Source organism: Pelophylax lessonae (genome assembly GCF_965119305.1).
Source record: "Pelophylax lessonae genome assembly, chromosome: 13".
NCBI classification, from domain to species: domain Eukaryota; kingdom Metazoa; phylum Chordata; class Amphibia; order Anura; family Ranidae; genus Pelophylax; species Pelophylax lessonae.
Window position 1 is genome coordinate 179339156 of NC_138780.1, and position 11137 is coordinate 179350292.

Genomic DNA, 11137 nt, shown 5'->3' on the forward strand with positions numbered 1-11137 from the left:
TGGTGGTACTACACCTTCCAGCATGCCCTTTAACAACAGCTGGTAGTACTACACCTCCCAGCATGTCCTATAATAATGTCTGATGGTAGTACAACTCTTCCCATCAAACCCTATAGTATATAGTGATGGTACTACACCTCCCAGCAAGCCCTATAATAATGTCTGGTTTTTCTACACCTTCCAGCATGCCCTAAAAATATATCTGGTGGCACTACACCTCCCAGCATGCCCTAAAAATATATCTGGTGGCACTACACCTCCCAGCATGCCCTAAAAATATATCTGGTGGCACTACACCTCCCAGCATGCCCTAAAAATATATCTGGTGGCACTACACCTTCCAGAATGCCCTATAGTAATGTTTAGTGGTGGTACTACACCTCCCAGCATTCCCTACCATCATACCCAATGGTGGCACCACACCTCCCAACATTCCCTACAATAATATCCAATGGTGGTACTACAACCCCCAGCATACCCCCCCTCCCTCCTCGAAGCATGTGCTGCAGCAAGTCACGTGTCATCCAGCACACACGTGCGTCGAGGGGCCGCAGACGGGGCGGAGCCTGGTAGCGCGCACGCGCCTCTCATTTCCAGCAACGCAACAAGCTGCGTGACGTCACGGCCAGGTGGCATTCCTCGGCTGGCGGTGGAGGCGGCGCGGCCCAGTGCGCACGCGCGGAATCCCAGCCCTGCGCGGCCCCGGCATTGCGCGCTCCAGGCGGGCTGCGGCTTGCAGAGAAGCGGAGGAGAGAGAGAAGCAGAGCACGCCCGGTACGGACCGGAGCATAGCACCGTCCACAGAGCCGTAAGGAGGCGGAACTGCTGCATGACCCCCTGCCAGTGAGTGAGTGAGCCCCTTCCCCCGCGCAGCATGTCAGCGGCACAGGTGTCCTCGTCACGCCGCCAGTCGTGTTACCTGTGTGACCTGCCACGAATGCCATGGGCCATGATCTGGGACTTCACCGAGCCCGTCTGCCGAGGCTGCGTCAACTACGAGGGCGCTGACCGCATCGAGTTCGTCATCGACACCGCGCGCCAGCTCAAACGCAGCCACGGCTTCCAGGATGGGCGCTCTCCGGGGCCACAGGGGCCCGGCTCCGGTGGGGCAGCCAAACAGCACCCAGCCGTGCAAGCAGCCCTGACCGCCAAGGACACGGCCCAGCTCAATCACCTGGACGGGGCGTCCAAGGCGGCCGCGGCTTCTGGACTAGAAAGGTATGGACTGACCGACCGTAGCCGCTTCGAATACACGCTGGCCGCCGCGGCACGTCTTCCCAACGGCCTTAACGGGTTTCCCAAGCCCGGCGAGGACGGCCCTCCTGAACTGAACCGCCAGAGCCCAAATTCCCGGGGCCGTACGGGCCATGGATTAATCCCCCAGCTGGGACCTGGACAGATGAGTGTCCCACCAAACCTGCTCCCTCAGACTTTGCTGAATGGCCCTCCTACAGCCTCTTCATCTGGGGCCCCGCATGTGCTTGGAAGGGGCCCTGCCGGCTCCAGCGGCCTCAGCGTGCCACCGCCCCCCTCAGCCAGCTCTTCGGGTGACCCTAAGCGCCCGGGCTCCGTCTCCAGCACCGACCAGGAACGAGAGCTGAAGGAGAAGCAGAGGAACAGCGAAGCCCTCTCTGAACTGACGGAGAGCCTGCGTTCCCGGGCCGAGGAATGGACAGGGAAGCCCAAGGCAGTGCGGGACACCCTGCTCACCCTGTCGGCGTGCACACCCTTTGATGTCCGCTTCAAGAAAGACCATGCTTTGCTGGGGCGAGTCTTCGCCTTCGATGCGGCAGCCAAGCCAGGTCTGCTGGACTATGAGCTTAAACTGTTTGTGGAATATCCCAGCGGCTCCCTCAACGTGTTCAGCTCAGCCTCTGGTGTGGCCAAGCAGATGTACCAGGACTGTATGAAGGACTTTGGCCGTGGTCTGTCCTCGGGCTTTAAGTATTTGGAGTATGAACGCAAACATGGCTCTGGGGACTGGCGTCTGCTGGGTGACCTCCTTCCAGAGTCAGTACGTTTCTTTAAGGAGATGGTCGTTGCAGATATGTTACCACAGCCCTACCTGGACCCTGGCTGCCCCATGCTGCCCAGCGCTCTGGTGAACCTACCCCGAGCCCTGGCTGCAGCTGCTGCCGCTGCGTCCTCCTCGGCCGGGGCGAGCGGTCAGGGCCGCTCTGGGGTGAGGAAACGCAAGGCCTCACCCGAACCAGATTCTGCTGAGGGACAGATGTGGATCACAGGGCAAGCGGATGGTATCAAACAGTTGAGTTTGGCAGCTGCTGGGGGAACTCCATCCTCATCCTCCTCAGCGGCTTCCTACGGCGGCCCTGCTCCACCACCGCCGCCGCCGCCTCTTGGCCCTGGTCATCCGCAGCGAACCACCCCACCTGAGAGCGCCCCTCCGAATGGGCCATCACCTATGGCAGCACTGCAGTCAGTAACGGACACTTTGGGCACCGCTCATTCCCCTAAGGACGGACAGACGGGTGGGGGTCCCCCAGTGCACTCCACCACCTCATCCGCACGGCGGAATAGCAGCAGCCCGGTATCGCCAGCATCAGTACCTGGCCAGAGACGTCTGAATTCCCGTAATGGAGGGGGTTCGGCAGAGCTCAGCCTCCAGGTGGCACCTGCTGGGGGAGCCCCTCATCCAGGAATGGACCAAGTGCACCCCCAGAACATTCCTGACTCGCCCATGGCCAACAGCGGCCCCCTGTGCTGCACCATCTGCCATGAGCGCCTAGAGGACACGCACTTTGTCCAGTGCCCATCTGTACCCAGCCACAAATTCTGCTTCCCATGCTCCAGAGAGAGCATCAAAGCCCAGGGGGCAACGGGTGAGGTCTACTGCCCCAGTGGAGAGAAGTGCCCCTTGGTTGGATCTAATGTACCTTGGGCTTTCATGCAGGGGGAGATTGCTACCATTCTTGCCGGGGATGTTAAGGTTAAAAAGGAGAGAGACCCTTAGTAAGAGTGGATGTTATATGTACATAAACCTTTATCCAGCTCCTCATCTATAACTTGCAGACCAAGGACAGGCTTCGGGGTGTGGTGATGTGGATCCTGGACACCAAACATTTACATCCAATTCAGCCCACAAATGTCCCCCCATCCCCCCCAGACATGTGATCCAAGATTTTTTTTGGGGGGAGAGGGGGGAGGTTTCTGGTGTTTTGAGAAACAGACACTTTGTACTTTTCATTGTTTTTGGGAATAACATGGCGGAGTTTATTATGAAGCTGATGTATAAAATAATCTGCCTGCCGGTGGAGCGGACCTTGCAAGGACAGCAAACGGTGGAATCCCCTCGGCAAAGGCAGAACACGGAGGCTGTATAAAGCTTTTTTTGTTTTTTTTGCGGATCCTCGCAAAGCAGGACCGTTACATAAACTTAGTCTTATGTACAGATCTTATTTTTGTGGTGTTTCAACAATTTTGAGACACTTGTTATGTACACTTCATTTGAAGGGTGACAGAGCTCATGTTTGGGTGTTGTGGGATTATTATCGCTCCTTATATCCCCCCCTTTTTACTTTATCATTTTTTTTTTTTTTAAACGTTTTGTTGCAAAGTGTGTCCACTAGATAATGGTTTCTAGCACTTAGCGATGCTGCTGGTGTGTCATTTTTGTAATGTACGCACTTCTCTCAAGGTTGGTGGGGGGGTGGGGGGAGGGGTGGACAGTGAAACTATTAAATCTGTAATAAAATAAAACTGCTATATATGCCCATATCCCCCTGTTCCTTTGAGGTGGGTGTGACACATAAGACAATGTTGTATTAACCCCCCCCCCCCACCCCACACCCCTCCTTTACTCTGATACTCGGAAGGTGTATAATCCAGTGTAATTATCACTTTGCAGGTTTCTGCAGGTCTACACAACGCAATTATAATTGGTTTAACCCATCGAGTGCTGGCAGTACATGCTGACTCTGGGCCAGTAGAGGGTTACATATTTCTTTATATAAGAAAATTATATATATATATATTTTTTTTCTTTTTGCACGGATGCTTTTAAACTGTAGAGCAAATTGCCGTCTGTACATTTAGGGTGGGCAGAACCTTTTTTTTCTTTGTCCAGAACACATTTCTGTAGTATAACAGACCACTGTTATGTGCCTTGGAGCTGATTACATTGTAATAAATTTGATTCATATAACCACTGTTGCTGCTGCGGTTGCTGTTTTATTCTGATTTTATGGGGAGTTAGACGTAGGAGATTGCCTTGCTGTGCGCTCTCTAGCCTTGCCTGTGATTGTGCGATCTCTGCTTTCTAATCCTAGCTTGTTCTAATGTGCTGCTATTTCTGGCTTGCTCTGCTGTCTCTGCCTGCTATGCCTCTCCTCTGCTTTCTCAATGAGATCTTCTCTGCCTGCTATGCCTCCTCTCTGCTGTCTCAATGAGATCTTCTCTGCCTGCTATGCCTCCTCTCTGCTGTCTCAATGAGATCTTCTCTGCCTGCTATGCCTCCTCTCTGCTGTCTCAATGAGATCTTCTCTGCCTGCTATGCCTCCTCTCTGCTGTCTCAATGAGATGTTCTCTGCCTCCTCTGTACTGTTTTGCTGTGTGATTTGCTGCTGTGCATCCCCTCTGCTGTCTCACTAAACACTCTCTCTGCTTTGCACCCCCCCTCCCCCTTGCTGTTTCACTGAGCAACCTGCTGTGCACCCCCCTTGGCTGTTTTACTGAGCAATGTCTGCCTGCTGTGTCTCCCTTCTGCTGTCTCACTGAGTGCTCTCTCCCTGCTGTGCTTCCCCTTTGCTGTCACACTGAAAAGTCTTTGCTTCCCTTAGGAAATCTCTGCTTGCTGTACCCCCACCCTGGCTCATTGAGCACTCTGGATGCTATGCTTCCATCTCTGCTGTCGAACTAAACAGTCTCTGCTTGCTGTTCCCCATCTCTGCTGTCTCACTGAACAGGCTCTGCTGTCCCTCATCTCCTCACTGAACAGGCTCTGCTTGCTGTCTCACTGAACAGTCTGCTTGCTTTCCCCCCTCTCTGCTGTCTCTCTGAACAGTCTGCTTGCTTTCCCCCCTCTCTGCTGTCTCTCTGAACAGTCTGCTTGCTGTCCCCCCCCCCCCCTCTCTGCTGTCTCTCTGAACAGTCTGCTTGCTGTTCCCCCCACTCTCTGCTGTCTCTCTGAACAGTCTGCTTGCTGTTCCCCCCACTCTCTGTCTCCCTGAACAGTCTGCTTGCTGTTCCCCCCCACTCTCTGCTGTCTCCCTGAACAGTCTCTGCTTGCTTCCCCCCCCTCTGCTGTCTCACTGAACAGTCTGCTTGCTGTCCCCCCCACTCTGCTGTCTCACTGAACAGTCTCTTCTGTCCCCCCCTCTCTGCTGTCTCACTGAAGTCTCTGCTTGCTGTGCCCCTCTCTGCTGTCTCTGCTTGCTGTCCCCCGCCCCTCTCTGCTGTCTCACTAAACAGTGCTTGCGACCCCCCCTCTCTGCTGTCTTACTGAACAGTCTTTGCTTGCTTTGCCCCTCTCTATCTCACTGAACAGTCTCTGCGTGCTGTGCCCCCCTCTGCTGTCTCCTTGAGCAGTCTCTGCCTGCTGTGCCCCCCTTTGCTGTCTCACTGAGCTGTCTCTGCCTGCTGTGCCCCCTTTGCTGTCTCTGCCTGCTGTACCCCTCTCTGCTGTCTCAATCAACAGTTTCTGGTTGCTGTGCCCCCCTTTGCTGTCTCACTGAGCAGTCTCTATCTGCTGTGCCCCCCTTTGCTGTCTCACTGAGCAGTCTCTGCCTGCTGTACCCCTCTCTGCTGTCTCACTCAACAGTTTCTGCTTGCTGTGCCCCTCTCTGCTGTCTCATTGAACAGTCTCTGCTGTCTCACTGAGCAGTCTCTGCCTGCTGTACCTCACTACTGAGGTCTCTGCTTGTTGTTGCCCCTCTCTGCTGTCCTACCGAGCAGTCTCTGCCTGCCATACCTCCTTGCTACTATCTCGCTCAGCAGCCTGCTTTGCTTTTTGCTCTCTGCTGTTTCATTTAGAATGTTTAGTTTATTGTACACTAAGCTGTCTTGTCTTTCAGTGCTACCTTCTCTGGTTTGTGTTTAGGATATGTAATACTTTGTATTGCGTTCTTTATGCTTGCTGCATGTTATGCTTTCTCCTTTTGGTGCTGACTGTGCTGCTTCAACACCAGCCCCCCCCTCCCCCTCCCCGTGAGTGTGATTCCCCTCCTTGCTGTGTATGTGGGGCCTCTTACATGCCTGGACATTGCTCCTGCCGTGTCTGTGTGCTGCCCACTCGCCTCCCTAACATGCACACAACATGTCCTCTATACAAACTCCATTACTGCTGCTGTTTTGTAAAAGTGTCACGTGCTAAGATGTTATTACAGTCAGCGCACGGCTCCAATCCTCGAGGGCCGCGATCCTCCACTATAAGCCGCCCTTGTACATGTTGCAGCATTCTCCAGCACAGGCCCGATGTTTGTACTTGTTAGAGTTGGATGTTTTACTCTAGTCATGTTCACGCCATGCCCATGCAGCCATGTGCATTAAAGGCTCCATTTTGCTGCAGTTTCCTAGTCAGTGGGGTCCTTGATGGGTGTAACACAAGTCTAAACCACACGTGCTGAAATGCATCCTCGTGGCATCAATGTGGCTAGACAACAGTGACTTATGTAACCTATAGGCCAGGAAAAGGGGCAGGCAATCCCAGACTGTATTCAGCCCTGGGACCGGCGGCTGTTTTGCCCCGGGACCGGCGGCTGTTTTGCCCCGGGACCGGCGGCTGTTTTGCCCCGGGACCGGCGGCTGTTTTGCCCCGGGACCGGCGGCTGTTTTGCCCCGGGACCGGCGGCTGTTTAGCCCCGGGACCGGCGGCTGTTTAGCCCCGGGACCGGCGGCTGTTTAGCCCCGGGACCGGCGGCTGTTTAGCCCCGGGACCGGCGGCTGTTTAGCCCCGGGACCGGCGGCTGTTTAGCCCCGGGACCTTCGGCTGTTTAGCCCCGGGACCTTCGGCTGTTTAGCCCCGGGACCTTCGGCTGTTTAGCCCCGGGACCTTCGGCTGTTTAGCCCCGGGACCGGCGGCTGTTTAGCCCCGGGACCGGCGGCTGTTTAGCCCCGGGACCGGCGGCTGTTTAGCCCCGGGACCGGCGGCTGTTATGCATAACGGGATATATTTCAGGCCTTATGCTGGATCCCACAGAAATATCTGGAACTTTGGATATTCCACGTTCAGATTGTGTAGTGTGGTGTCTGCACAGTTGTCGCCCCATATGGTTCTCTGTAGGCACACAGTATTAGAGTGTCATGAAGTGTACACGTTGTGGGGTAAGACCTGGGGGATCATGGCTGCATGTATGTTCTATACCTTCACATGCATGCTATATTCCCCGCCCCCCCCCCCCCCCCCCCTTTTTATACATGCTGGAGGCTCTATTGTACTGATATTGTGGGTGATTTCTGGCAGCAGACGCTGACTAAGCTGTTTCCGCCTGTCTCTTCTAACACACCCCCCCCCGGCTGACTGTATATGAATGGTAACCCCCTCCTGGCCACCGCGCTTTGCTGCGTACCGTTTGCAACGGCTGCCTGTGACATCATGAGTGTACACAGTGTATACATTGTTACCAGGCAGGTAGTGTGATGACTCATTCTTGTGAGGAGGGGGCGCATGTGTAGTGAGCAGTCACTGGAGGTGGTGCAATCACCGGAATATTTGCTGACCTTACAAATGTTTGTGTGAATTGTAAAGTGCAGGGAGGTGCTTGATTTATAAATGGTGTATTTTATAATATGGGGGATGGAAATTTTTTTTTTCCTTACCATACTGGGGAAAGGGAAGAGAGGGGGTTGGTTGGCAGCGCCCTCTGCTGTATAAGTCAGTAAGTGTGTCCCTAGGACATGGCTCAGTAAACAATATTTTCAGAGACGGGGGAGGGGGGGGGGGGAAATCTTGTGCAATGCGAGGAGCCATTCCAGCATACATGAGCAACCCTCGATGATGCAATTTTATTTATAAATGGATTTGTCTTTTTTTACTTGCGTTTCCCCGGATTGTCGCTTTGTCAGAGGGCCTGGAAAGCTTGCATCTTTTCTGCCAATACTTTTCATTTAAAGGGGCATGTTGAAGAAGTAGGTAGGGTTGCATTTTAAGGGCGTCTGAGACCATATCCACACCCTAGTACAGGGGGCCTTGTCTGAGCCATGGACTAGTTGTAATGAAGAGTCCGATATCTGCCTTGACTGCATCCATCTGTGAACAGACAATGGCAGTTGTAAATCTGCAGGCCTGTGGGTGAGGTTCCAATTATACGCTACCTCAATCAGAGGAGGGTACGCAATGCCAATCGCAATTTGCCGTGAGATTACGGTGTCAAGAGTGAAATTCTGCACGAAAACTGCACTGGTTTCCTCATGCTGCCTTAGGTTCCTGAACACATGTCCTGACACTATGAGGGTTATTTACTAAAACTAGAGTGTGCAAAATCTGGTGCAGATCTGCATAGAAATCAATCAGCTTCCATGATTTGTAAACCAAGATTAAAGTGGCAGTAAAGGGTTTATTTTTTTAAAATGATAAACATGTCCTACTTACCTGCTCTGTGCAGTGGTTTCACACAGAGCGGCCCCAATCCTCCTCTGCCAGCACTCCTGCCCCCCCCTTCCTTGACCAGTGCCCCCCCAACAAACCACTTGCTATAAGAGGGCACTGGGGCATTCTCGCTCCGGAACCCTGCTTTATGCAACTATAAAAATACGGCTCAGCCCCCAGCTCTCTCTTTTTTGGCTCACTGGCTCCTGCTACGGCCTCATCCAATGAGGGAGAGTCCTGGGGACAGCCGAGGCTCTCGTGCACATTGCTGGATTGAGAGGGAGCTCTGGTAAATACTGGGGGGGGGGCTGTGGGGAGAGCAGCACACAGGATGTATTTTGTTTTTTTTACCTTTAAAGCTCAGTTCACATCTATGCAGTTTGCTTTTGATCTGTTTCTGCAGTGCTTTTTGCACACTCCATTTGCGTTTCGTATTTTTTTTTTTTTTTTCCTGGCCAATTTGTGGTTGGGCAGATTTAAAAAAATGCAAATCGTGGCAAAAATGTGCTTCTCCATTGCAATCTTTTGAACCAAAAAATAGTTTTGCGTTTAAAAAAAGTTCCTGACCCTTTCCAAAAACGCAGCGGCTGAAAAAAGCATAGATGTGAACGTACCCTATAGGAAACCATTTTCAATGAACTTTAGTGCGTTTCTGCAAAAAGCACCAAAAAACGCATAAGTGTGAACCAGGCCTTACAAACAGTTTGATTGAACAAGCTGAAGTTAGAAGCTGATTGCCTACGATGATACACAGCTGCACCAGATTTTGTAAATCTCCCCCTAAAATCGGCAATGGGTCGAATTCCAAATTTATTTTCTTTGGAGAATCGTAATTCTGAAATTTCGTTCAGATTTGGCACCATTACTGAGATGAAATTGAAGGCTTGGTTGGTTGAATTTTGAAATCAATGGTGGCATCTTCAGATCACAAAATTTCAGATTTCCAAAAGAAAATTTGTTTGGAATTCCTACCCATGTATGGCCTGCATTAGGCCCCTTTTCATGCAGGGTGGACCACCTGTTCGCTGATCCCTGCTGAACAGGTGAATGACTGGTCCGTGTCCGCTTATGCATAGTAGACATGGCCCTCTCTCTTCTATGGGTTGTTGGATGTAAATGAACCACCTGTCTTTTTACACCCAACTGCCATCTGATCCACTAGATCAAGGGTCTCCAAACTTTGGCCCTCCAGTTGTTCAGGAACTACAATTCTCCTCATGCCTAGTCATGTCTGTGAATGTCAAGAGTTTTACAATGCCTCATGGGATGTGTAGTTCCTCAACAGCTGGAGGGCCGTAGTTTGGAGATCCCTGCACTAGGTGGATGGGGAACAGATCCCCAATTGTCTGTTTATAGCGGATCGAATGTCGAGGGTAGTAAACTGACATTTCTGTTCACATCTGCTGCTCAATAGAGGATAATGTAGGGTCCGGTCTTGTATGCTTGAAAAACTGAGAGGCGGACCCCATCAGTCCGCCCATGTGAAAGGGGCCTAAATGTCTACTAAAAGGTCTTTCTTTCCTGATTTTCAGCAAGATCACAGCTGAAAGAATTTCCGGTTTTTCCAAACTTCAGCTCCTAATTGTGACCATTAAGTCCTCTTCCAGGGAGCTATAAAGGTGGGCTGACCGAAGGATACCATTTTAACCTGTTACTTAAGCCCCGTACACACGATCATATTATTGAACGATCTGTCGTCCGTTTTTTGTTGCATGCTAGTCTCATGTCGAAAGTGAAGAGGTTACTTTCATACGAAAATTCCTGTACGAGAGAATTCTACTTCAGAAGTGATGTCATGTGTTGAATTGTTTTGTATGTATTCTTTCGTTTCGGAGCATGCCTAGTCTTGCTCTTATGATTTTTTTCGGATGAAAACTGTACTAATTAAATGAAAATCAGACGTTTTGTTGACGTACGATAAAAATTTTATAGCCTGCACATCCAGTTTTTGTCGTCTGAAAATTCGTAATCGGCTGTCGAAAGCACCATACTAACAATCCGAAAATCGGCAGATCGCTCGTCGGACGAAATTTCCCCTCAGATTTTCGTATCGTGTGTACGGCCTTTAGGAGGAGATCTGGAAAACATGGCATATAAGTAATTACTGGATAGCAGGTTGGGGGGGTAGAAATTTTGACCTGTGCTAAAGACTCTAGTCCTCCGGTCCCTTCCCCCGGCCGTGTTTCCAGGATCTTGGTAATCCTGCACAGGGGATTTAACATTACTGGGTGAAATCCCAAAGCCGTGACCTGATGGGTGTTCTCGAATGTTGGGATAGAAGATTTGTTGACTGTGTTTTGTTGAGTGCAGGGCATGAGATGGGAGTCTTAGGGAGGACACAAATCGGTGACGTATTTCACAGTTGTTTTGCGCATAGCGCTGGTGACAGATTGTGTGAAAAGATTCTATTTGTGCCTTCAAGTGACAATTCTGCCTTCTGCTTGGTGTACGGAGACCATGGATGCTGCGGAGAAGCACGGATTCAGGAAAGCCGTTTTCTTAATTAGGTTCAGTTAGCCAATAAAAGTTATTGAAGTCAGTTTTCACTTTTACCTGCTGCAAAGTATGACGGGTTGTATGACACATTACAGGTAA

General features: G+C 51.4%; 1 protein-coding gene across 1 annotated transcript; it reads left to right on the forward strand.

Moving 5' to 3' along the window:
- The first annotated feature begins 636 nt into the window (after positions 1-636).
- Positions 637-4163, forward strand: IRF2BPL (interferon regulatory factor 2 binding protein like). The gene has a single exon (XM_082275563.1). The coding sequence runs from the start codon at positions 875-877 to the stop codon at positions 2969-2971; it is 2097 nt and encodes a 698-aa protein (XP_082131689.1). The 5' UTR covers positions 637-874; the 3' UTR covers positions 2972-4163.
- Positions 4164-11137: the final 6974 nt, after the last annotated feature.